The sequence below is a fragment of the Marmota monax genome, unplaced genomic scaffold, assembly GCF_021218885.2.
Source record: "Marmota monax isolate L192 unplaced genomic scaffold, Marmota_monax_Labrador192_F-V1.1 WCK01_AAM20220418_F8-fsc00019, whole genome shotgun sequence".
Classification (NCBI taxonomy): domain Eukaryota; kingdom Metazoa; phylum Chordata; class Mammalia; order Rodentia; family Sciuridae; genus Marmota; species Marmota monax.
This window is the reverse complement of record NW_026695242.1, coordinates 5,553,862-5,581,809: the sequence shown is the minus strand read 5'-3', so window position 1 is coordinate 5,581,809 and position 27,948 is coordinate 5,553,862. Positions and strand designations below refer to the sequence as shown.

Genomic DNA, 27,948 nt, shown 5'->3' with positions numbered 1-27,948 from the left:
AAGTAGAAACACTGAGGCAAGTCATGATACAGAACAACAACAACAAAAAAGATAAATCCAAAGATGGAGCAGCTAGAAAACCTCCATATTAACATTCTGAAGATATACTCAAACTATAACTGTCCTCTAACTTATTTAAATCTACTCAGGTAAGGCTGTTCCCCAAATAGAATTAATCTTCAAATCCAGTCCTCCAAATCCACTGTCCTTCTGCTTACCTGAAAGGGGTTGAGTTTTTGTCCAGCCACTCATGGATATCGTGGAGTCCACCTCTAGGATGCTACTGCTGTGAGACTTTGGGATATGACGCCAAGAAGGGACTATCCCAGCTGATCTCTTAGCACTTGGATCCCTTCAAAAAAGAACCCAGAATCTAGTAGAAGCATCAGAAGGGTGATTACTTGCAATACTAACAAGACTAAATTCCTACAACAAAACATCAAATTAATATAATTAAAGTTTCTGAGAGCCAGGCATGGTAGCACGCACCTGCAGTCCTAACTATTCAGGAAGCTGAGGCAGGAGGACTGTCTGAACCAGGAGTTCAAAGACAGCCTGAACATAGCAAGAGCCCTTTTTTTAAAAAAAAGGGTGGGGAAGGGGAAGCTGGGGATGTAGCTCAAAGGTAAGCACTTGCCTAGAACGTGTAAGGTCCTGAGTTCAATCCTAGTATAAAACACACACACACACACACACACACACACACACTCTTCTGCTAAACTTCTTCTGGAAATTGAAAAAATATTACAATCCCTCCATTTTCAATTCCACTCATTTCCTCCATTTTATCTTAACTCATTTACATCTTATGCTTCTAACATACATAGTATCTGACACAATAGACACTCAAAATCTATTAAATGAATTAATGAACATATTATATATTATCTTCCCTTTTCCTGCTAATTTTTTTTCTTTTTTCCCCCTGTGGTGGTGGTGGGGACCAAACCCAAAGCCTTGTGCATGCTAGGCAAGTACTCTACTACTGAACTATATCCCCAGCCCAATCTTATTAAATATTTTGGCATCATCTCATGTGCAAAACTGAAAAGGGTCCTGTGCCTACAGAAGAAGAGTGGGAAAGAATGAGGATATGATATCACCCTTGCAGAAAATATAATCTTTCCTTTTAGAGCATCTATACTATTAGTGAAATCGTGTCTGTGGCAATTCAGTAAAACTAATATATGTAAATCAAAAACACATAGAACAAACTGCGTTACAAGTAGAATGCAATGAACTCTGTCTAAATTGTCACCATTATCTTATAGGATTATGAATATCACTGGCTTCATAAAACCCAGAATACCCAGTTACCCTAAAAAACCAAACAAAAACAAAAACTCTTTCAAATTAGAAAGCAAGAATAAGTAACAGTTGGGTTTTTTCTGATTATAGAATTATAAAGGTTTGCTTCACTAATTGATTCTTTCATTGAAAATTATTAAGTAATTTAAAATACATTTTAAAATTATATATATTTAAGATATAGAAAATTATGTTATAAGATACACATAGATGATAAAAAGATTATTGTAAGTGAAGCAAAATGAACATAACCATCATCTTATATAGTTACTCTTATTTTTGTGGCAAGAGCAGCTAAGATCTCATGTAACATGAATTCTATATACAGTACAATGTTAATACCTATATTCCTCATTGTTGTATATTAGAACTCTAAACTTGTTCATCCTACGTATCAGGAAAATTTGAAACATTTACTTTGTTTTTGGAATCGAATCAGAGGTACTTTACCACTGAGCTATAACCCCCCAACCCTTTTAATTTTGAGGCAGGTTCTCGCTAAATTACTTAGGTCCTGGCTACATTCCTAAGGCTGGCCTCGAACTTGTAATCCTCCTGCCTCAGCCTCCTGAGTTGCTGAAATTGCAGGTATGAGCCATCAAGCCCAGCAAAATATGGAACATTTCAAAAATTTACACATCCTTGCAAAAGGGGCCATGTTAATCTTTTTTGTATTCTTCAAATTTTAGTACAGATGCTGCTGAAGTAGGCACTAAAGAATTATTTTATATCTGATACTTGAAAGCTTTCTCACTTCTTAAGCACCTTTGTTCTTCCTGCCAGCAGAGGGTGCTGCTGCTATATAAAGTTGGTAGAGCACATAGATAATATTAAAGCCCATTTCTCAATTTATTTAAGCCATGGTTGAAATCTCCAATTAGGTGGCTCACATTGCTGCAAGGGACAACACCTCTATTCAAAATCCAAACAATACCTGCAAATATTCGAGCTCTCAGGCAAGGCTGCATCCAGGCTGACAGGGCTATTGCTGTTCCTTTCACTGCTCTCATAACCAGATTCCATTCGCTGGATTAGGCGAGGTTGTTGCTCTAAAAGATGAGAGGTTAGTCGTGCTGAGCCCCAGGGTTTGTACTGAGGGCTTGGTCCAACAGGTTTAGTGTTGTAAGCAGGTGGCTTGCTTGGTTCATCTGGTGTAAATTCTTTAGCTATCCCAATGAAAGGACAAGTAAGGAAAAGGAAGTAAATTAAACATCTGCCTATATAAAGACCTATCCCTCCCTCCAACCACTCATTCATTGAACTCACATTCCCCCCAAACCAGACATCAGAGTAAAAATGTACCTTGCCAGGTATATCAGAAAATCAAATTCTTAAAAATACCATCATCTTTATTATAAAGTCCAATTCTTCCCTAATTATCTCCTTACCTGAGTCCTCAGCAAAAGGGCTAAGCTGGGTATAGCCACAATGCTTCCTTTTGTCCTTACTAAAAATACTGTCAATATTCAGAGATTCTCGTTTGGGTCTCCATGTTGGACGATACTTGCTAGAAGAACTGGATTTTGACTCACTGCTGGTACTCTCTATTTCCCAATCACGAGAGTGTAAAGACAGGTTCCTAAGAGGTTTTTTGTCAGGTTGGTCTCCTCCCCTACCCCCACAGGGAGATCCTATATTGGTCTGAGAAGCCAGGGATGGTCTGTTATGAATTATATTGCTGACTGTCTCTTTAAAATCCCTTAGCCTGTTGGTGCTGCTGGATGATTTGGAGGCGTTCCTAGGAGCCTGTTTCTCTTTCAGTGTTTCTCCTAAAAACACAAAGAATGAATCAAATATAGATGTTTAAAGTGATTAGAAATACCCAGATCCTAAAGTCCAGAAAGTAAGGTAAAACCCTTTGAACAGAAAGGAGAAGCCAACAGTCTGAATGTGACACAAGTTTGATAGGAAATGAAAATGAGAAGCAATGCAGAAGCTTGCCTTCACTGTGATATCCTGAGGCCTGTGGCTCATCACCTTTCCTCCTAAGACGGCCAGAGTTCCTCTTGCGCTCTACTGGGGACCCTTTCTTGGATGTGTGTTTCTGATTACATTCACTATCAGTCAGATGTCCTAAAAGAACAAGGAAATGGGAGTAAGCTGGTATCTGAGTGACCTCGATCCCCTTGAGAACCTAGGGATTCATGGCAGTACCACAGATTAGAAGCATTTGTGGCCAAAGCTATCTATGAATAGGTTTCTCTCTGTAGATAAATGCAGAGAAACTCAGATATTTAACAAATGTAAAATGTCTCCTGAGCAATTACCAGACTCAAACCGCACTCATAATCTTTCCAATGACCAGAAGGACTAAAGACACATGCTTAGTAACTTTTTGTTTGCCTGTTTACTGCTAGGAATCAAACCTAGAGCCTAGCAAATGCTAAGCAGGTACTCTACCAGATACATCCCAAATCTTGGTAAATTTTAAAAGTAAGTTTTAAAGCTTCTATTAAAATGTCATGTGTGTGTGTGTGTGTGTGTGTGTATATGAATATATTTTTTTTCACAAATTGAATAAAGAGTTCTTCTTTATTTGGCAACACATATTAAGTGAGGTTGGATTTTTAGTACATTTGGTATTATCTCATGGGCCCCAGCATTTGACCATAAGAGTTCTGATTATGTATGGCTTAAAGACCCAGTTCTAAACAGTCCTTAAATAAGCATCACTTAAAAAGACATTTCAGGGGCTGTAGCTGTAGCTCAGTGGTAGACCACATGCCTGATATGTGTGAGGCACTGGTTTTGATCCTCAGCACCACATAAAAATAAATAAATAAAATAAAAGTAAGTAAATAAATTTCAAAAAATAAAAGACATTTCAATTTTGATTAATTCTCTTTTTCATCTTCTACCCATGCTTTGCCAGACTCGACTTCACCCTCAATAGTAATTATTAGGAAACCCAGGGAGGCTGGGATATTTTATGCAACTTGCCCTGCTTCATGCCCATAGCAGACAAATGTCCTGAGTATGATTCTGACTTTACAACAAAGATTAGGTTCTAAAGGATATTGTTAACTAAGCTGCTAAAAGCCAGAAGGTGAATTAAATTTGAAGACATGCTTAGAGAAAACTCCCTTGCTTCTCAAATGCACATAGAGTTAACAGAAATTTGTTTTCATGTTTGTATATGAAAATCCTTGTTGATATTCAGGTATCATCAAAGTAGTGATATGGACACTTATTTTCTACCAATGGCTCCATATATTTTTTTATTGCTTTTTTTTCTTTTGTTGTATTTGGGCTGACAAAAAAAGATTTAAGGAAGGAAGAAATTACTTGGAGCAACTAAATCTTACAATGTAAAAGACAGGTCCCATAATCAAACCTTTATTTAACATAAACCTCACTTTCCTAGAAAAAGCACCCAGTTTATCGTTGGTCTGACTTCTCCCTGGTTCACTATTTCAGAAATATGGCATTATAGTCACACCTAACACCATCTATGCAGCAGTCATCAAAAGAAATCCAACATGAATTTGATCAACTTCTAAATCTAATTACCAATTTATGAGAAATAAGAGACAGAAAAAGTTAAAGTATACCTAGGGATAAAATCAGCAAAATTCAAAATGTAAGAAATGTACAGAACAAAATCCCTAGTTCTTCAACAATAAATTACAAGGAAAAAAACAGAGGCAAAGCCTATAAGTTAAAAGTAACCTAAAAGACTCAACCTATCACAATGTGCAGACCTCATTTGGATTTTATGTGAAACACAAAAATAATTTTTAAAATATGACATTTATAAAATAATATTTGAACATTCATTGGCTATTTAGTGGTTTTAAGGAATTATCTTCTTTGTGGGGGTGGGGCCAGTGCTGGGGATCTAACCCAGGGCCTCATGTATGCTGGGCAAACATTACTCCACTGAGCTATATCCCCAGCTCTCATTACTATTTTTAAATGTAATAATGCTTTGTATAAAAAAAAATTATTATGTTTTGGCAATACATACCAAACTATTTATGAAAGAAATACAATGCTTGGGATTTGGTCCAAAATAATTCAGGAGTGGGAAAAGTGGGTATAACTAAATTGGTTATGAATTATCATTACTAAACTAAGTGATGGGTACCTAGAGGGGCAGTATACTCTTCTACATACTTATGAATGCGTGAAATTCTCACTTTAAAAAAAGGCCAGACAGAGATTATAACTCCCCAATATGAAGCCAGAAACTCACAAATTCCCCAATTTCTTAAGAACATGGGCACTGGGCTGGAGTTGCGGCTCAGTGGTAGAGTGCTTGCCTCACATGTGTGAGGCACTGGTTTTGATTCTCAGCATTGTTTGTAAATAAATGAATAAAATAAAGTCCATCAACAATTTAAAAAAATATTGAAAAAAAAAAAGAGGCTGGGGATATAGATTAGTTAGTAGAGTGCTTGCTCTGGGTTCAATACCCAGCACCAAAAAAAAAAAAAAAAAAAAAAAGAATATGGGTACTGTGTTATGCCTCAGATAGTTCTATCTCCCACAATGAACTTTTCATCTCAGGATTCACTCTATTCTTTCTTGTATTCACTATATTGGTTTCTTCCTGCTTCTACTGACGCAGGTATACTCTCCTACAGATAAAATAATTTAAGAACGTTCTCTGTGTGGAATGCACAATGAAAGCAAATAACAGGAGAAAAACAGACTTCGGAAATAATCACATCAAACAATCATATTACAATGGCCCTTATTGATTTGTTGCTGTTGACAGGAGTGGGTGCAATGGAGTATCATTGTTCATTCAGAAGTGTGTTGTTTCCTTGCATTCCACATAATTACCCAAGTTCTGTGCCTTTCTACCCATCATGGCAAACATTTCTGACTTGCCTCTGTTTCTTTTTCTTGGGAGACCTTCTATGCAGGAATTGAATTAGGCAAGAAGGGTCCTCTGTGTAAGTCCCTACCTGTGTCCCGACTGCTCTGGGACATGGAATCATTCTCCACATTATAGATGACTGTCCCCTGAGAATCAGAAGAGAAGTGACTGACCACAGACTCATGGTGGGAGTGTTTGTAGGGATAGCTCTCTGTTGAGGAATCTGTTCGAGTGTCACTTGAGATGGAGGGCTCCCTCCCTAAGGGAAGGAGGAAACACATATGCAAAAGTGAGGAAAGACAGTGACAAAGAGGAAAAGAAATGGATGCAACAAAAGACTATAAAGCAAGAACCTCCTAGAAGGGTGAGAAAGATATATTACAGAGTCATTCTTCCTAAATTCCAGACACATATAAAATTCCTTCCACTTTGCCCCTAACTTGCTAAAGCCCTCACTTTGCCTGCCACTGTGCAAAAACTGTGGGATTTGAGAAAACCTATGGGGAAAAAGTGGAAGAAATGAAAATGTTGTGGGAAGTAAGATTGATTTGGATGGAAAGTCCCAGGCCAACCCTATCCTATAATATTTTTCCTAAACTGCCATGAATGTTGCTATAAAAATTTTAATTGACATTATATGCATTTTTAATACCACTGAGAAATTATGAGGCAGATATCTAATCTTTGGTTTTAATTAGTTCAGTCAGAATGCTTTCTTTCAAACACCTAACTGAAATATGCACAGTAGAACAAATGAGTGATTTAAGAGAGAAGTATGTGGGGTACAATAAGTATGAAGAAAGCACCAGATACCAAGCAGTAGGGAAGGAGAAAAATGTCAAATCCAAATATCTTCTCCTTCATAAATATACTAAGAGTCACTGCTATATCCAGAAGAGGGAAATTTTTTTTTTCTTCTTCCTTGTCAGAAATCAGACCAAAACTACTAGGATTATAGTTCAAATATTAAGAGCCTCTGTGGGCTACTCTGAGACTGTGGCCATCAAACTGAAAACTGTTTGCATAGGAAATCATTTAAGTTCTAAAAAATTGACTCAGAAAAGAGAAATTGATTTATAAGCGAAGGAATATCACTCTTGCATTTGGAATTTTAAAACAAAATTCTCTTACCATACCCCCAAAATGATTAGCTTTACAGTGATTCAATTTTTCTTGTCTTAACAATTCATTTAAGTCACTGTTAAAATTGCTAGTAAAAATCAACCCTCTTTACTAACATTAGAAGACTAACTACTTGAGGTCTCCCTCACAAACTTAGTTTCTTGGTGTAAATAAACATAGTTTCCTTCTCACTTTTGAGCTGGGGCAAACTGACTTAGGAAACATACCTTTGAAGGCAGAAGAAAACAAAGCCTGACACAAGTTAGGTTTCAGCACAAGTTGTCACTTCTTTCTTATATATAATGGATCCTCTCTCTCTCCAAGCTAGGCTGTGTGCTAAGCACCCAAATATGAGTCCCAACTATCTGAACACATGGAATGGGAAGAGGGGAGAGGTAGAGAAATAGGTTGCTCACCTGAATCTTCACTATCATAGCATGTCCTGATGTATGACTGGAACTGAGCTTGGGGAGGCAAGTCCTGGGTAGACACTGGGGTACCCTGGGGGTCTGCATAAAGCAGCAGCAAGGGCTGATAATGTCCCTTGATGCATTTGGTTACCACATCCTTCCATTTGGGGCCAATCTATATCAAAAACAATCAGAAAAACATGACAATTATACTTCATATCCACAATTCAAAACATATCTTCTTCTGCAGCTTTACTAAAGAAAAGAAATGGGTAAAGAAACAACAAAAGAGATCTTAGACCTAAACTTAATAAATCTTTTTGTTTAATCTTTTTTTGCTAAATCCTTTTAGAAAGCATTAAAAATTCCATAAAATTGGGGCTGGGGCTGTAACTCAGTGGTAGAGTACTTGCTTAGCATGTGTGAGGCATTGGGTTCGATTTTAGCACTGCATATAAATGAATAAATAAAATGAAGATCCATCAACTAAAAAAAAAATCCCATAAAATAAATAATAAAATTACTTTTATTTCTGTGAAACATCAATTCAGTTTTAAAATATGAATAAAAGCTCTGAACTTCAGTTGCCTTAATGACCAAGTTCTTTTCTCAGACATTTAATTAAAGCCTTCATTTGAATTTTGCATTTCTATTATTTACTCCTATATATTAAAATCACTTTTAGGAAGCTGAAGAGCACACAGGCTTTCTCTTGCAGACTGATATAGAATAAATGGCATTCAGTTTCAGAGTTCACACATGATAGGGCATAAAATGTCAAGCTGCTTAGAATAGACAGCTGAACCTCTCAGTCTTAGCCTATGATGGATTCAGCTCTGCTATCACAGTGGAAAAGAATAACAGAACAGCCATGGAAACAACAGTCCAACCAAATCCCCATGCTCATCCCATATTAAGCTTGAATCAGGCACACTCTTAAATGTGACCTATATTGTAGCAGTTAGACAATGAGAACAGTGCTTTATTCATAGCAGATATTCAATAAATTTATAACTGAGGTACCATTATATTATTTTATTTTTGTTCCTCCCCCCAAACTTTTTTGTTAACATATTATAGTTGTACATAACAGTGGAATTTACTGTTACAGATTTCTACATGCACATAATACAATATAACTTGGCCAATATCATTCCCATTATTTTAATTAAACACATTTATGCTTCCCCATACAAACCTTTTTTTGTTTTATAACTTTATTTAATAATTTGCTATAAAAATATGGAATACTTCATGAATTTGCTTATCAATTTTGTATAAGGGCCATGCTAATCTCTGTATCATTCCAATCTTAGTACATGTGCTGCTGAAGCAAGCACACAAATATTATAATACCTTATAAGAGTATTTTTCAAATAAAAACCTAATACTCAAATAATTTATATGTCTCCCCAAATTATAACAACAACAAAGAGAGCGGGGGAGAGAAAGAGAGAGAGAGAGAGAGAGAGAGAGAGAGAGAGAGAGAGAGAGATAAGAGAACTTGACAAAGATACTGCTTCAAGTCCATGAATTGGTATATTCAGAAGTTCCCCCTAGTTGCTAATGTCATCACAAGGGGCTTCCTACTCATACAGATCACTTTGTGCTTTAGACAGTACCAAGTTTCCTGCTTTAAGTATCACTATGGCCGTATTTTCCCTACATTACCCCTGCAAAACATGCTAATCTGAATAGGACACTTTGGAAAATAAAAAAAAAAAATTAAAGAATAATGTATTTCAGCCCTCAGACAAAGTATTGCCCACTGGTAATTCCATTCCAAGATTTGGAATTCTAAATTTTGTGTTGACCTTATACCCAAATTTGAGAGATTAGCCTATTCCTACTCAAATGAACTAATTAACACACTTTAAAAAATACTTCATCAACTATAAATACAGGACTATTTTTTCTGATGAGGGGATTCAGAAAAAATAACAGAAGATACACTGATCCTGTCTTCAAAGAACTAGGCATCTATTGGAGAAGACAAAACTAATAATACTCATATAAAATTTGGCATATAGTTACCCAGAAAGATAAAAATATAAAGTACATCTTAAAGAGATGGGTGGGATCACCATTCAAAATTACAAAAATGAAAAATGAAGATAAATGAATATCCTTGTTTTTATTTGTTTGGTTTTGGTACTGGGGATTGAAGCCAGGGGTGCTTTATCACTGAGTTACATCCCCATCCCTTTTTATTTTGAGACAGGATCTTGCAAAGTTACTGAGGAACTTGCTAAATTAATGAGACTGGCCTCAAATGAGATTCTCCTGCCTCAGTCTCCTGAGTCACTGGGATTATAGGTGTGTGCCACTGTGCCTGGCTATTCTTGCTTTTCTCATTGCAGTCACCAAACCCTTCAAGACAGCCTTGACTATTCCTACCTCCTTGACATGAGCATCATCAAAATACATCCACTTGCGTATCTTTGTTTGAAAAAAGAATGTAGAATAATGTTTGCCATAATAACAGATCATTCCTACTAAGTACAGTTCAGACTGCTTGGCCCGGTCATCTGTCACTCTGAAAAATAGCTATAGGAAAAAAAAAGAAAAGAAAGAACTGTTACATATTCAACCATTTCACATCACCTCTCAGTAGGCTCCATCAACATCTAATTAAGGTACTAACTTGCTTCCTCCTCCCTTCAGTCTAAGTTTTTTTTTACTAGTCCAGATTAATCATCAGAAATAAACCTAAACATTCACAAGACTGGGATCCTAATTAGAATAAGATATATTTCATGCTTATATAAACATATCAAAATGGATTCTAACTAAAAAGAACAAATAAAAATTTAAAAAACAGAAATAAACTTAAGAAGGGAAAAAGGAAGGAAAAGCAAGACAGATGGTGGTCAGTAAGTTGGCAAGAGGTGATGTTTTCTTCATATTTTTCAATATTTTCTCCTTGAAGCCTATCAGGAACCTAGAAAGTGTTTTTATTTAAACGCTCTTAATTTTCAAAGGCTTCTTATCAGCTGACCACACAAAAATTACATTTCCTACAAGAACTTAAGCAGTGGGAAGAAAGTCCTTAGGAGGAGCAATACAATTCTGGTTACCAGCATTGCAGTTCCTAGGTACCCAACATTGTCCTGAGTACTAAGAGCCATACAAAAACATTTGAGGAAAAGGATTCTGGCCTTGAGGAACATAAATGGTTGGGAAATAAACATAAAATTTAAACCAAAAAGTACAGAATATGCCGACTATAGAAAATTTTTAAAAAGAGATTTTATTGTGATAGCCTTCTCAGGTCAGATACCTTGAGGAGATCTAAATTAAGTTCCCAGATAGTTTATTTATCCTCAATAATGGGTTAACTTTAAAACAATGAAGGCTTCCCTTAGTCAAAGGACTATCCTAGAGAGAAACTAGTAGAAAGAAAGCTAGACTTTCTAGTTCTTCTTGAACTGAAGGAAAACGCTGGCTGTGCCTACATTAGGACATAGATTGGATAAAGTAGAGATCCAATCTGAAGACTTCTTCCCTATTTCCCTAAATAAATACACCTCAAAAAACACTAAATTGGGGCTGGGGTTGTGGCTCAGCGGTATAGAGCACGTGTGAGGTGCTGGGTTCAATCCTCAGCACCACATAAAAAAAATAAAGGTATTGTGTACAATTACAACTAAAAATATATATACATATATAAAAAAAAAAACACTAAATTTTCCTCCAAGCTGCATCATTACCTTCTCAACAGATATTGGTTTTTTATATGCCTGGGCTCAGGTATCAACTCCTTCAAATCCCATAGCAGTTATGGTCAGGATTGCTCACACCTTTGACCTTACTACCTTTGGTTATATATACTTTGCTATACCATGCTGTTATAAACAACAATAAATAGAGCATGCAATAACTCTATTGATTAATTCATTTTTACCAGGAGCTAATAAGCTCTACGAATCCTATCCTTTTTAAGGTCAAAATCATCCCATTTCTTCTAAAAAGCCTTTACCACCTTCACAAAGGAGATATGTGAGCATATACATACAGGTACAGGTATCTATATAAATAAGCATGAGTATATCAGTCCAAAACTCTATAATATGTGTCATCTAAGACATACCTTTTTGTTCAGTGCTTGAGCAATACTAAGATACAAGAACTCTAAGTCAGAGATAAAGGTAACTAACACGCACATCACCCAACTTAAGGCAGGTGCCCAGACTGTGGATAACATCTTCTGCCAAGTCTGAATGGTCGGAGTCCCATACCAGCCCAATTGTGATAATCTGCGGAGCATTCATCAATACACGGCGAATCCGGATCCTCTCTCCACAGTTGCTCTGAAATATATATACCATGCTAAATCAACAAGTTTCCCACTGACTCTGCCTCAATTCCACTGAGTCAAGATTCTCCTTCTCACTCTGAACCCCCACAACTTAACTTACCGGACAGTTCCGCAGATCCCCCATGGTGCTGGCGTTCTGCAACAGCTCACCAAACATGCTTGGCGAAGGTTTTTCTCGTCTTTCCAGCATACAAATAGCCTGATTGCTTCAAGATGGGGCAGGGGGTAGACAGAGGGGAGTAATGGTGGAACTTGTACTGAGTCATGGTTAAATTTGTTTAAAAAATCATTCATACAAACTCCTAATTCACATGTTTGATTTTCTTCCTCTGCCCAAAATCCACAGCCCCTTATCCTGACCGGCCTCAGTGTCCCACAAACACAATATGAGTACTGCTACCTGTCCCAAAATCCAAAGCTCATAGAATCCCCACTTCTCCTCCCACTTTGCTGACCAGAACTGAGCCTAAGAAAAGAGGAGGGATGGGAGGGGAAAGAAGGAGAACAAAAGTTATTTTTAAATAAATAAGTGTTCTGAGTTCAGAACACAGATTCAGCAATAAGGATATATGTTATTTGGTGGCCTTCAGTTAAAGTCCAATAAACTGGTGGAGTGTCTAAGGGTATAACAGAGAACTCTCTAAAACTCACCAAAGGGAAGTAGTGGAGATGTAATGCACCATCTGGATGAAAGGCAGGGGATCAGAAGTGGCACCACAGCTAGTACATACACACTGGGCCAGGGAGAAAAAACAAAACTTAAACAGCCAGTCACAATGTTTTGTAACCCATTTAATAACCCATATCCCAGGATCAAGTGTTCTTGAAGGAAAGATATAAGAAATGGGGGCAAAGATAAGGGATCACCTGCTCAAACAACGTCATTGCAAATTTCTGGTGGGAAATGCAGTGTTGGGCAGTACATATATCTTCTTTGGTTTCATCAGCAATATGGAAGTGAATTCTCATCAGGAGGTTTTCCTAACAGGGAAAGAACAAAAGCAATATACCAACAATACTTAAACAGACAAATGGACAAACTAGTAAACAATTTACCCAGAAAAATAGTAATCCTCCTGGAAAGGAGGAAGAACACTGATTCTTTTTTAGCATACATTAATTTTATTTGCTTATTTTTATGTGGAGCTAGGGATCGAACCAAGTGCCTCACACATGCTAGACAAGCATTCTGCCACTGAGCTACAACCTCAACCCCAATCAGTACCACTGATTTTTTTTTAACCTTTTTTCAAAAAACAACATCAAAAGCCAGTCTCAGGAAATCAAAGGTGGAATGTTTTCTCTCATATGTGGAAGCTAGAACAAAATAAGGGAAAGGAGGTAAGGAGGATCTGATATCAAAAAAAATAGGAAAGATCAATAGAATAGAAGGAGATAGAGAGAAGGACAGGAAAGAGAATGCAGAATGAATGTTTTAAAACCATGCTATGTGCAGACATAAACATACCATAGGGAATTTCACCTTTATGTATAAAGCAGAAAGAACAAATAAAAAATAAATAGATAAGCAAAAGGAAACTCCGTAGAGGAAAGAAAACTGGGGGAGGGAGAAGGAAAGGCAAAAGTGGAGGAACATGAACTGAAATCAAATTCTATACATGTATGATATTGTCAGGATTAACCTAACTACTATGTATAACTATAAGGCTTTAGTTTAAAAAAAAAAAAACTATCAAAAACAGAAAATGGGGACTAGGGTTGTGGCTCAGTGGTAGAGTGCTTGCCTAATATGCATGAGGCACTAGGTTCAATCCCCAGCACCACATAAACAAACTAAATAAACAAAATAAAGGTATTTAAAAACAAAATAAAACAGAAAATGGGTGTCAATATAATCTAATTTATTCAGATTTTATCAGTTTTACATGCACTTGTGTGTTTATGCAATTTTATAACATGTATAGAGTCATGTAACCTCACCGCAATCAAGACTTAGTGAGAAACTGTCTTAAAATAAAAAATAAAAAAGGGCTAGGGAGGTAGCTCAGTGGTTAAGTGCTCCTGAGTTCGATACCTGGGGGGGAGGGGGGGAGAAAGAGAAAGAGAGAGAGGGAGGGAGGGAGGGAGGGAGGAAGAGAGAGAGAAAGAAAATGTTATATAAATGGGATTATAAGGTATATAATCTTTTGATATTACATTTCACTCAGCACTGATCCCTGAAGATCCATCCAAGTTGTTACATAAATCAACCATTCACTCCTTTTCATTGCTGCATAGTATTCCATGGCATAAAAATACTACAGTTTTACTATCTATCCACTGAAGGACACTTGGGTTACTTCCAGTTTTTTACTATTATGTATAAAGTTTCTATGAACATTAATGTATATATTTTTGTATGACCATAATTTTTTATTTCTCTGGGATACGTGTCCAGGAATGCAACTGATGTATCATATGGTAGAGTTTGCATGTTTAGTTCTATAAGAAATGACCAAACTTTTCCAGAGTAGAGATGCCATTTTCAACAATCCAAATTCTCAGGAGTACCTCTGAGAATTTTTGGCCCAATATTTATCCTTCGATGGGATGTACATCAATCTAGATGTTTTTATTTGTTCCACAAAGTCTTATAAAGATTGATAGGTACAACACACAATTCAGAAAAGTTAGGATCTTCTATTGAGTCATTGGGGGCAACACAGATGTCTATTTAGCATATCACACTTATATTAGGGACTCAATTATTCCCTGTTGACTATTTTTAAAACCAGATAAATTCAAAAAGTCCCCAGACCAGCAGCATTAATATCAGCATCACCTAGGAATTTATTAGAGATAGATACTCTTGTGCCCTAACCCAGGCTACTGAATCAGAAGCTCTGAGGGTACAATCCAGCAATTTGTATTTTAATGGCTCCTTGGAAACTAAGAGCCACTGTTTTATGCAAAGGCATGCATAAAACTAGCCTAATCCTGAAGGAGAGATAATAAAGTCATTAGGCAATTCACACTGCAATAGGAGAGACACTACAGACCTAGGGGAAACTAGAGAACTCCTAGTTATAACTATAAAGATCAGGGCATAGTTAATCTCATCATAAAGTAGTCAGCCCTGGTGGAAACCATTTAGGAGACCTGCCCCATATCAAAAAGGGCCAGAGGCCAGCACTTACAAAGCACTCTGCAGCATCATCCATAATTCCCAGCTGGAAACGCTGTTCATCCTGGAAAGTCTTTGCCAGAGCACTGCGGAGAGTATCAGATGGAAGCACTTTTTCACTACTACACTGAAACTGGTTAAAGATTCCCTGTAGAGAAAAGATTAGACAAGTGAAAAAGCACAATGCTGTTATTAAGCTTCTACACTCACCTCTTTGTCATGTTAGCATCTCTGTACTGACAGCTATAGAAGCAAAAATATTTCCCAAGGGTTGATATGCTTGCAGTTAGTAATTTTTTAATAAAAATCAAGAGTCAGAATGAAGGGTACAATCTGTGCTAACAGATCATCCATCTGAGTGTGATGCCAAGGACACACATTAGGAGAGACCATTAACATAATGAAGTTACCTTATTTCCCGTAATAGACAGAAGTAGATATTTAGGTTAAAAAACAAAAAAGAGTAAGTTACATGTAAATGGATTGGCAACTTATTCTTTGGGGGCTCATCCTATGAAACTTGGCCCTCTTGTTTTAAATTTTTCAGCTAACATAAAATTTTAAAAGTATAAAAAAGAATATAACAAAAATCTGTTGTCTATCACCTAGAAATAAACATTCCATCATGTTTACTTTCAATCTACAGACAAAGCTAAAGTCTTTTTTAAGACTTCCCCACCTCTACTAGTCAGAGTATAATGAGTTTTTTGTTTCTAATACCTCTATATACAAATATATAATTATATAGCATAATTTTGTGTCTGTGTACATTTTGTTCACATCAAAACTATCACACTGAATGTTTCTTGTGTTTTGTTTTTAAATTCAGCATTGTTTTTGAGATCTATCCACATTGATAAATCTCAAAAACATTCTTCTTCTCTACTGCATGCCATATTTTTTTAGATGTTGATGGACCTTTATTTTGTTCATTTGTTTATATGTGGTTCTGAGAATCAAATCCAGTGCCTCACACATGCTAGGCAAGCACTCAACCACTGAGCCACAACCCTAGCTCCTGCACAGTTTTTTTAAATTAATTATTTATTTGTTCTAATTAGTTATACATGACAGCAGAATGCATTTGGATTCATAGTATACAAATGGAACACAATTTTTCATTTTTCTGATTGTACACAAAGTAGAGTCACACCATTCATGTATTCATACATATACCTAGAAAAATAATGTCCATCTCATTCCACCTCTTTCCTACCCCCATGTTTCCTCCCTTCTCCTCCCTCCCCTTTTCCCTATCCAAAGTTCCTCCATTCCTTCCATGCTGTCCCCCCACTCCCATTATGGATCAGCATCCACTTATCAGAGAACACATTCAGATTTTGTTTTTTTGGGGATTGGCTTACTTCACTTAGCATGATATTCTTCAACTTCATCCATTTACCTGCAAATGCCATAATTTTATTCTTTTTCAATGCTGAGTAATATTCCGTGTGTATATATATACATATGTATATACATATGTATGTATATATATACATATATATCTGTGTGTGTATAAACACACACACACACACACACACACCACTGTTTCTTTATCCATTCATCTATTGAAGGGTATCTAGGTTGGTTCCACAATTTAGCTATTGTGAATTGTGCTGCTATAAACACTGATGTGGCTGCATCCCTGTAGTATGCCGTTTTTAAGTCCCTGGGTATAGACTGGGGAGTGGGATAGCAGGGTCAAATGGTGGTTACATTCCAAGCTTTCTAAGGAATCTCCATACTGTTTTCCAGATTGCTTGCACCAATTTGCAGTTCCACCAGCAACATAAGAGTGTGCCTTTTCCCCCACATCCTTGCCAACACTTATTGTTGCTTGTATTCTTAATAATTGCCATTCTGACTGGTGTGAAATGAAATCTTAGAATAGTTTTGATTTGCATTCCTCTAATTGCTAGAGATGTTGAACATTTTTTCATATATTTGTTGATCGATTGTATATCTTCTTCTGAGAAATGGCTGTTCAGTTCCTTAGCCCATTTATTCACTGGGTTATTTTTTGGTGTTAAGTTTTTTGAGTTCTTTATATATCCTGGAGATTAGTGCTCTGATGTGCATGGGGTAAAAATTTGCTCCCATTCTGTAGGCTCTCTCTTCACCTCAATGATTGTTTCTTTTGCTGAGAAGAAGCTTTTCAGTTTGAACTGTATTCTGTTTAATCAAGTGGCAATTCCACAACTATATTCTATCTCTTTATTAACAGACATTTTGGTAGTCTCCAATTTTTCTGCTATTAAGAAGAGGCAATGACAACTTGTACTCCCAGTAGTATATGACATAAATATCCCCATATTCAAAATACTGTCAAAAATGAATACTAGGGACTGGGGGTGTGGCTCAGTGGTACAGCGCTTGCCTGGCATGTGTGAGGCACTGGATTCGATTCTCAGCACCACATACAAATAAATAAAATAAAGGTCCATCAACAACTAAAAAAATATGAAAAAAAGAAAGAAAGAAAGAAAGGGAAGGAAGGAAGGAAGGAAGGAAGGAAGGAAGGAAGGAAGGAAGGAAGGAAGGTCGGTCCATCAACAACTAAAATAGATATTTTTAAAAATGAATACTGTTAGATTGGCTAATGCTAGTCTTTCTAACTACTTTTAATCTCTCTGGATTCTTTGTTAGCATGCAAATATCTTCTAGCCTAATGACCTTGGTTACAGTCTATTTTGATGCACAGTCATTTTTTATTTCAGTGTAATTACATGTTATCTATCTTCTCTGGCTTTACCTATACCTGAACCCTGTTTGAAGTCAATGTCCAGAGAATGAAAACAAGTGACAACAAGTGGCACGTGGCTTGATGAGTGCTTCTCAGGTGGTGTTAGACTCTCCCCTGAGACTAGAACATGTTCCTTAACATTATGTGTCCCACATCCTCACTAAACCACAAAGATAAATGACCCACTGAGCAATGCATTACATACCAACAAAAGAAGGTATATCTCTTTAAAGTATTAGAAATTCTTCAGATTAAAAAACAAACAGCATTATTTTTCAGATACAATACTAATGAGACTAGAAACAAGACCACCTTATAAACCTACAATGTGATCTAGGAATACAAGGACCTACCGAGCTTGAGTGTCTAATTCTTGGTCCTCATGATATTTGACCTATCAGCAGCATTTAACTTAGCTGATCCTGAAAATGTTTTCTTCCCTTAGCATCCACAGTACCAACTCTCCTGTTTATCTTTCTACCTCATTGGTCACTCATCATTCTCCTTTGACAGTTTCTTACCAATTCTAAGACTCAGGCTTCAGATCTCTTGATTTCTCTACAGTCAGTCATTTGCACTCTTAGTAGTTTCATCTACAATCATGATTTTGAATACCACACATACACTGACAATGCCCACATTTACATCAACAGCCCAAATCTCCATCCTGAATTCTGGATTTGTAAATCCATTTCATCTGCTACTATGCTAGTTCAAGCCAATTCATCCCTTTATTCTTGCAATTTTTAAATTTTTTTTTATGTGGTGCTGAGGATCAAACCCAGTGTCCCACGCATGCCAGGTGAGCGTGTTACCGCTTGAGCCACATCCCCAGCCCTGCAACAATCTCTTAACTGACCCCTTTGTCTCAAAGAAGCAGCAGTTTCATACAGTAGTCATGGGCTGGAATTGTGGCTCAGTGGTAGAGTGCTCGTCTAGCACGTGAGAAGCCCTGGGTTCGATCCTCAGCACCACATTAAAATAAAATAAAAGTATCATGTCCAACTACAACTAAAATTAAAAAAAAAATACAGTAGTCAGATGATTTTTTTAAAAATATAAATCGGATAGTACCATTCTTCTTCTCAAACACTTAAAAGATTTATCATTGAATACTGAGTAAAAGTCAAAGTTATAAAGCCATACATTACCTGGCCAACTAGTCTATTTTTGGTTCACCCTATACAAGCCACACAAGTCTCTTGCAGTGCCCCAAACCCACCATGCATGTTCAGGACCCAGGACTTTGCACTGAAATCAAAACTATTTTCCTCATTCTATCCACGCACTAGCATCTTTCCTCCTTGTACACATTCAATATCCATCCCTGACGCAGTTTAAGAACAGATTACTTGAATTGTGTAACTTACAATTATTTACCTACAAATGATTCTATATGATGTGGAAGAGTCAGCACCAGCAATACATATTTAGTATTATTTAATAAGTTGTGGGGGAAATCTATCACAGTTATTCCAAGATATTTTGGATCAACCTAGGAATCTATTCACAAGCCTATTATAAATTCAAGTAAAGGCAGAGTAGAGCCTTCCATAATTTGTTACTGGAAGGGAAAGAATGTCCATGAGAAACTGCTTTAGACCAAAAGAAAATGTCTAGGTCCACAGGTAAACAGTTGGGATATCTGTCTAGTGATTTTTAGATTTTGAAATTTTAGGGGAATAAGGTGAAGAAAAGGAAGAGGAAGGTGAAAAAAGCAGGAACTATTTCTACAAATTGCATGTGGTCTGATAAACTGATAATTGGATGAAATAAAGTCACACTAGCTTGGCAAAACTGTTTCCCAGCCTATTGCTCTTCTCAATTGTTATTGGTAAGACATTACCACTCCCCTGACAAAAGCTCTAAAACTCTATCTCCAGGGCAAGGAATGGATGAGATTTGTTTTGTTTTGTTTTGGTACCAGAGATTGAACCCAGGAATGCTTAACCACTAAACTACATCCCCAGCCCTTTTTATTTTGAAAAATATAATAGGGTCTCATTAAGTTGCTTGGGGCCACACTAAGTTGCTGAGGCTGGCCTCAAACTTTATTTTATTTATTTGTTTATTATATTTTCATTTTTTTGCTATGCAAGAAAACTTTATTATAAGTGAAAGTAACTTGAAAGTAAAGTAAAAGCAAAGTGAATTGTCTCCAAGCAGAGAATGACCCTGGCCTTGAACTTGCCATCCTCCTTCCTGCCTCCTGAGCCACTGGAATTACAGGAGTGCACCCCCAGGCCAGCTAGATTTGGTCCTTTGTTTGGAGTTCAAAATTGGCTCCAAAACAACCCAACAGGAAATTATTTCCAGGATAGCTCTGTACAAAGCTGACATTTACATACTTCACTCCATTTAGTATTTCCCAATGAGGTTTCCTTAAGAATTAAGCCCTGTTACTCTAAGGCATCCGCTATTCCTGATGAAATAACTTCTCTCCTATGCATAACACTAGCTATATATCATCTTAGGAAGAATTAAGAAAACAGTCACTTTCTGTGTTCTATGGTTCAGAAGACCCTGTTTGAGAAAGGAGAGGGCTCCACTCAGAGATGGCATAATATAATAGCTAAATTGCCAGGCTTGGTGGACACACCTATAATCTCAGCAACCCAGGAGGCTGAGACAGGAGGATTGCAAGTTCAAGGCCAGCCTCAGCAACTTAGAGAGGCTCTAAACAACTTAGTGAGACCCTGTCTCAAAATAGCACACACACACACACAAAAGTAGTAAATATAATAAAATATAATATAATGCTTAAGAGTTTGGATACTGAAGCCAAACTGTTTTCAAACTCTCAACCCTGATATATAAGGTACTGTTGTTATAAGACCTTGGGCAAATTATTTAATTTTTCTAGACCTCAATTTTGTAAGAGTATAAGTATCTCCTAGGTTTATTTGAGGATTAAAATGAATATATGCATTCATGTGTATGCATGCACATGCACAAACTTGCTGTCAGAAAGTATTATTCTTATCATCATTATTATATTTAGGAGTAATTTTTAAAAATATTTATTTTTTAGTTGTAGTTGGACACAATACCTTTGTTTTATTTATTTATTTTTATGTGGTGCTGAGGATTGAACCCAGGGCATCACACATGCTAGGCAAGTGCTCTACTGCTGAGCCACAACCCCAGCCCCTTTAAGAGTAATTTTTTTTTTAAGTTTTTTGCTGTTGTTGTTGTTAATACCTTTGTTTTTATTTACTTATTTTTATGTGGTGCTGAGGATTACACCCAGGGTTTCACACATGCTAGGTGAGCGCTCTACTACTAAGCCACAACCCCAGCCCTAGGAGTAATTTTTAAAATATTTTTATTGGTTGTTGATGAACCTTTATTTACTTATTTATATAGAGTGCTGAGAATCGAAGCCAGTGTCTCACACATGCAAGGCAAGTACTCTAGCCACAACCACTGAGCCACAACCCCTGCCCTAGGAGTAACTTTAAGTTACTAAAAATAAAAAGTCAGTCCACCACTGTCCTATGCTGAACAAAGGCCCTCACTCAGATTTTTCTACCTTGAGCTACTTCCTAAGTCTCTGAGAACTGGATAAGGGAACGACTACTTTATTTTCTGTTCTGCTGCTCCCACGCAAGAGAAACAGATTTCCCATGACCTAGATAATTAGGTTTCAGCAGAGAAAGGAAAAGGTCTGGGTCAGAGCTCTGTCTGCACCCACAGTAGATCTGCAATAACAGATTTGGATCTTGTGTTCAATGGCATCGATCTCTCTCTGTCATATTCTTTTCTCACCTCTTAATTATAGGCAACCTTCTCCACATGAACTGAGTATCTGAATGCATTCAGAAAAGCCTCTGACTGAATCTTTTTTATTTTCTTATTTTAATTATTATTGTCAGTCTTGCCGTACTATTGTTAGGAAGAAGCAAGTATATTATGGATAAAGCAGGCTGAGCTTGCCCAGCATGCATCTGTGAAGCTCCAGCTCTGGAAGAAGCTGTAGCACAAAGCCCCTCTGTTAGGGTAATACACTAACCTCTGTGTGTCCCTCTCACATGAGCACAGGGGCTGGAACGGGCCTCCTTCCCTTTTTTACCCTCCTCCCACCTTTCCCAGAGGGAGATCCTGTTCACACCAAAGAAAGCCAAGAACATTTAGTTCAGCAGTAAGAACAGGTGGCAGTACCAATAAGGAACAAAAACTGGTATTCTTCCAATTGCTGAGTTCTATGGCAGAAAGAAAGAGCAGGAAGAACCAAAACCCAGGAATTATTTTTCCTGGTGGTGTCCCTAATGGTTTCATTTCAATAAGCAAAAAAAAATCCCACCTTTGAGGTTTCTCTCTGCTCTTTTTCACAGGTTGAAACCAAAGAGGTCTTCTTTTCATTCTCATAAAATACCAATTTACTTTTTGTCTCTTAACTATTTTCTTGGATGTGGTACAAAAGCAACAAGATTTTAATGACTAAAAGCAGGTGCTTCCCCACCCATCTCTCTTGGATGAAGTAGCAAACAATTCTCTCCACATGAGCACGTAATTATTTGGATTAGTAAAAACCATGCAAATAAAACAGAAGTGTCATAAAGACAGAAAGTCCTTGATTTTTGGCATCTACCAATGCAGCTGTTGCTTAAGTTTTTTCCCCTAAAACACAGACCCTTGCCGGCAGAGAACAGTGGTTTATTTCTCTCTCAAGATTTCTTAGTCTTCCATTTAAAAGAAGTCATAAGTAGAGAGGGGGGGGGTAAAGAAGAGAGGCTGTCGTAGTTTCAATGTTTCATGAGCCCACAGCCTTTGGAAAGAGCCCAAGTCAAGAGGCTACTTCATCCCTGACAGGTGTCCAACAATACCTTCTACAAAGGCATGACACACTTTAGGCCCTGCCATTTGCTCAATTCTTGGGGTTTCTCTCTTTTTTTTTAATTATTATTTTTCTAATTTTTTTCTTTTTTATTATATATAACAGCAGAATGCATTACAATTCTTATTACATATATAGAGCACAATTTTTCCTATCTCTGGTCGTATACATAGTATATTCACACCAATTTGTACCTTCATACATGAACTTTGGATAATAATGATCATCACATTCAACCATCATTAATTACCTCATACCCCCTTCCTTTCCCCTCCAACCCCTCTGCCCTATCTAGAGTTCATAAATTCCTCCCATGCTCCCACTCCCTATGCCACTATGAATCAGCCTCCTTATATTAAAGAAAACATTCATTTGTTTTTTGGGGATTGGCTAACTTCACTTAGCATTATGTTCTCTAACTCCATCCATTTACCTGCAAATGCCATGATTTTATTCTCTTTTACTGCGAGTAATATTCCATTTTGTATATATGCCACATTTTTTAATCCATTCATCTACTGAAGGGCATATAGATTGGTTCCAAAATTTAGCTGTTGTGAATTGTGCTGCTATAAACATTTTTGTGGCTGTGTCCCTATAGTATGCTGTTTTTAAGTCATTTGGGTATAGACCAAGGAGAAGGATAGCTGGGTCAAATGGTGGTTCCATTACCAATTTTCCAAGAAATCTCCATTCTGCTTTCCATATTGGCTGCACCTATTTGCATTACTACCAGCAGTGTATGAGTGTACCTTTCCCCCCACATCCTCGCCAATACTTATTGTTGTTTGAGGTGAATAGAGAGCCTACATCATGGGAGCAAATCTTTACCCCTCACACATCAGATAGAGCACTAATCACTAGGGTATATAAAGAACTCAAAAAACTAGACACCCCCCCAAAAAAAAAAAAGTTAATAAATGGGCCAAGGACCTAAAGAGACACTTCTCAGAAGATGATATACAATCAATCAACACATGAAAAAATGTTCATCATCACTGGCAATTAGAGAAATGCAAATCACTCTAAGATTTCATCTCACTCCAGTCAGAATGGGGTCTCTCTTTTTGATATGGGCTTTGTACATTGCTCATTTTGGCCCTTCTAATCACTCTTTCCTCCATACTTTGTGGAAATCAAAGAACCTAAATGTGCTAATCTAGTCTGTTTGTAAACAAGACTCTCTGGAAGTAAAATAGAAAGAAGAGTCATCAAGGATGTTTGTAGGAAAAAAAAAAAAACTTTCATTGTTTTTGCATGTTCAAAAGAATGTTGACAAGAGGTTGAGGCAGGAGGATCACAAGTTTAAGGCCAGCCTGGGCAACTTTGTGAAAGCCTGTCTCAAAATAAAATTTTAAAAGGGCTAGGGGTATATAGTTCAGTGGTAGAATTCTTTTTTAAAAAACTTTTTTTAGTTATAGTTGGGCACAATACCTTTATTTTATTTATTTACTTTTTATGTGGTACTGAGGATCGAACCCAGCGCCTCAAATGTGCTAGGTGAGCACTCTACCGCTGAGCCACAATCTCAGCCCCTCAGTGGTGGAATTCTTGCCTAGTATGTATGAGGTCCTGGGTTCAATTCCCTGTGCCAGGGGAAAAAAGAAGAAGAATGCTGAAAGTTCTTTTTCAAGGCGGGGGACAGGTAAGAGTAAATAAACGTACACCCTTTTGGCACCCAAAACAATAACAAAGGACTTTATTTTAAAACAAATGCCATATTTTATCAGTATATATTTCAAATTATACCTCTAAAAAATAACTCTTGGAGGAGGATACAGTGGTACACACCTGTAATCCCAGCGACTTGAGAGGCTCAGGTAGGTGAATCACAAGTTCAAAGTTTGATCTCTCTCAAAGGAGAGATCCTGTTTCAAAGTTAAAAAAAAAAAAAAAAGTGTAAGGGGTTTGCTGGGAATGTAGCTAAGTTGTAGAGCGTCCCTGGGTTCAATCTCCAGTATAAGGGGAAAAAAAAGTTACCTCCTTTGGGGAAGGCAAAAAAACAGCTGGCTAGTTTCTCCCTTGGAATTCTCTAAAAACCTTATGTCTAAAAACAGCTGTCTTCTAAGCTTCCTGATTAGAAAAACATCCATGTAAACTATAATGGTCCCTTTAAATTAATTTATCAACATCATATCTCCCTAGTTTTTTTTTTTAGATGATGCAATCTTTTTTTTGTTTGTTTTTTTACCTTTATTTTACTCATTTGTATGTGGTGCTGAGGATCAAACTCAGTGCCTCACACCTGCTAGGCAAGCACTCTACCACTGAGCTACAACCCCAGCCTGAGTTTAAAGTTTTATTTACATTTAATTCAAAGCCCATTATTTTGGACACAGTAGTAAGGTTAGAGACTATCAAAAGCTACTTATCACACTCATTCCTGCTAATAAGGTGTAACAGCCAGCCACCTACATACATACAAAGAGAGAAACCACAAGATTTTAAGACAATGGACCAAGGGAGGGACACAGAGACAAGGATAGGCAAAATTTACCAGAAGACAGTACTTCCTTTAGTGGGAAATCATAAACTAATGATGAGATTTTATACAATATAATAATCAATTTACTAATTTTCGCCATAATTGAAAATACAGCACCCTCAACGATACAAAGAATATATATTCAAATCAAATTTAAAAAATCAATACCATATCCTCTTACCCCACTAGTGAAATTAAAAGAGGGGACTCTTCTGGAAATGCAAAGATTTTGAAATTGTGTAAGTTTTAGACTCTGCCAAAAGTTCTGGAAAGGAAAGAATCAATCATGATGGTCTCCTACATTTCTCCTTACAATTATACCTTCTATTTGAATATCATGCACAATTCTGAACTCCAAGTTTTAAAAAAGAACAAAGGATTCAGTTTTATACTTTCAAGTTGTATCAATGGTTAAATTAGTTGAGAATATTCAGATTAGCCACAGCCTACTAGGACTTTCTAGTAAGGAAGGTTAATCAAAAGACCAACACAAATATACTCATATCCACAGGTAATCAAAAGAAGAAAGTTAAACATTAGTAGATGACATCTGAATCAGACATAATGATATACTTCTTATATGTGTGCTGTTTATTACTAGCTAAAATTTCCAGGGAACATGCTACAAATATAATCTCCTCCTTTAAAAACTCAGTCCAGTATAATGGGTTTACTCCTCTCTTCCCTGACACTGGCCATGAAGGAAAATGAAGAACCTTCCATTCCCACTATGTACAAAAAGGAAAGGCTAGATAAATAATGAACAATTAGTAATTTTTCCACCACTTTATCCTCTGTACTTATCTTTCAGTACCCAATAAAGCAAAAGCTACATGGTACAACTCAAAAAACATTAAGGGATTTGCTCCCTGAACTCTCAAATCTCCCCCAATTAACAAGTAGTCTATCAGCAGAACAGATACCTGCCTGCCTCATAAGAACAGTCTTTGTCTTGTCTCTAGTTACAGATATTCTGGGTCACCTCCTTTACAAAACCCTATTTTATCCCTAGCAACCACCCTCTACTAGCACCATTCCCCAGCTTTTATGCCTTACACTAGCATTCTTAAGAGGAAAAAAAAAATCACTAATTGAGAAGATTTGTTGAATTTAATCAATCAATGCAACATTCTTTTTGCATATAACAAAACACACTCTGTCTACATCCTGGCACTGCAAAGCCTCTAGTACAATCCCTGGAAGGAGAACAAAATCTTTGTAGCATACTAAGTACAGAGGACGGATTTCCTCCCCTGAACAGAGATAAATAAATAAGCCAACACCAAAGTAAAGTCATACTCTGGGGGCTGGAGGGTATAAGAGCAGATCCAATATGAATAATAAATAAGAGCTCTGGGCTCTAGGCAATGACAATTTAGGTCAAGAAAAATCTTTTAATGATATTAGGTGGGAATAAATTTGGGGGTGAGGTAATTAGTAAACAACCTTTTATTTGCTAATAAGCCAGAGTTGACAGCCATCATAGTTCAAAGTAAGCAGAACAATACAATGACACAAATTCTTTTCAGTAAAAACCATCATTAGTAACTTGCATACACATAAGATTTTGAGGCTGAAATTACTATACTGACTTAAAACCAAGTAAAAGAGAAAAAACAGTATGTTTTACAGAATCAAAATAAATGGATTATCATAAATATTATGTACAAGTCCCCATAAAGCAATTATAAGCACCAGATACAACCTATTCTATTCTACCTGGTGAGGATAACAAAGAATAGGAATATTGCCCTGTTTACAGAGCAAAAGAAATAAGCAAAAATAGTAAAGACATCATGAACTAAAAGATGTTCACAGAACGCCAACAATAAGTGCATTTTAGGGATTGGTGCAAGGTGAAGCACATAACTGGGAAAAGAAGATGAGTACATATCTTTTAGCTGTACATGGAAGGGCTGAAAGATCAAGTATTGGAAAGTTGGCTACTCTTTGATCATCTAGGTACATGTATGTGGTTTTTTTTTTTCCTTAACAGTGGGTACCAGAAAGAACAATTGTGCACTAACGTAATGAAATCTGACTTTACAGAATGGCAAGTTCGTACATAGAGTACTTCAGATTGAGGAATTTTGGACTTTCCTGTTTTGAAAGTAAAATTAATAATAATAATAATAATAAATTCTACTTAATAAGAATTTTAAATATCAACTTTAATATTAAAGAATGCAAACAAGTTATGAAGAGCCAGAAAAAAGGAATTTTATTAGTCTTACCAAATAGTCCTTCAATTTTTAAGTAGGAAGCAGTGAAAAAAGGGGGGGGGGGATTTAAATATATAATTATTCCCACACTGTAAACAGCACAAAGTAAAATGGAACTTAACCATAGTATACCAGATGATTACTTTGCTAACGGAATCCCGGGAATTCACTCTTCCCTTGGTGATCTTTCCTACCACCAATCTCATTCCCCCAGTACATTCACATACACACATACCATTATACACATTTGTATATTATTTTACCTTTCCTTTACCAAACAAGGCAGGAAGCCCTAGATTAGTAGAATTTTTAAAAGTGAGACCAAAAGTCACAATATAAAGATCTCTTTAATTAAAAAAAGAGTAAGAAAGGTCAAGAAAGATAGAAGGAAAAAGAGAAAAAAAAAAGTACTAAAAACTGTAACTAAAATCCAAGAACTATTTTAAAAGAGTATATCAACCCAGCAAAGTAGAGTATTTTTATTATGGTACAGACACTGTGCGAGGCACCATGAGGAACAATAAAAGAGAAGAAGAGCTAAGATACTTTCCTAA

At 36.7% G+C, this 27,948-nt stretch overlaps 1 protein-coding gene and 2 non-coding genes across 20 annotated transcripts in view; all 3 read right to left on the bottom strand.

Annotated features, from left to right (window-relative positions):
* The window catches only part of Usp54 (ubiquitin specific peptidase 54), a 128,938-nt gene that overhangs the window by 27,406 nt on the left and 73,584 nt on the right, over positions 1-27,948 (bottom strand). For 8 of the 18 annotated variants that reach the window (XM_046419831.2, XM_058577921.1, XM_046419832.2 and 5 more), the window contains 13 exons: positions 15,121-15,255; positions 12,851-12,964; positions 12,635-12,717; positions 12,384-12,449; positions 12,084-12,189; positions 11,829-11,975; positions 10,063-10,212; positions 7,672-7,840; positions 6,222-6,392; positions 3,250-3,381; positions 2,697-3,077; positions 2,243-2,474; positions 219-352 (listed from right to left, as the gene is read on the bottom strand). In XM_046419831.2, coding sequence (XP_046275787.1) covers positions 219-352; positions 2,243-2,474; positions 2,697-3,077; positions 3,250-3,381; positions 6,222-6,392; positions 7,672-7,840; positions 10,063-10,212; positions 11,829-11,975; positions 12,084-12,189; positions 12,384-12,449; positions 12,635-12,717; positions 12,851-12,964; positions 15,121-15,255 — 2,020 coding nt within the window. Of the gene's footprint in view, positions 1-218; positions 353-2,242; positions 2,475-2,696; positions 3,078-3,249; positions 3,382-6,221; positions 6,393-7,671; positions 7,841-10,062; positions 10,213-11,828; positions 11,976-12,083; positions 12,190-12,383; positions 12,450-12,634; positions 12,718-12,850; positions 12,965-15,120; positions 15,256-27,948 lie in introns of those variants that run through there. The other 10 variants (XM_046419841.2, XM_058577926.1, XM_046419840.2 and 7 more) reach the window with 5 other exon arrangements.
* On the bottom strand, positions 1,917-2,021 carry LOC124076184 (U6 spliceosomal RNA). The gene has a single exon (XR_006846284.1). It is a non-coding gene; the product is annotated as a U6 spliceosomal RNA (small nuclear RNA).
* Positions 8,902-9,005, bottom strand: LOC124076179 (U6 spliceosomal RNA). Its single transcript, XR_006846281.1, has one exon. It is a non-coding gene; the product is annotated as a U6 spliceosomal RNA (small nuclear RNA).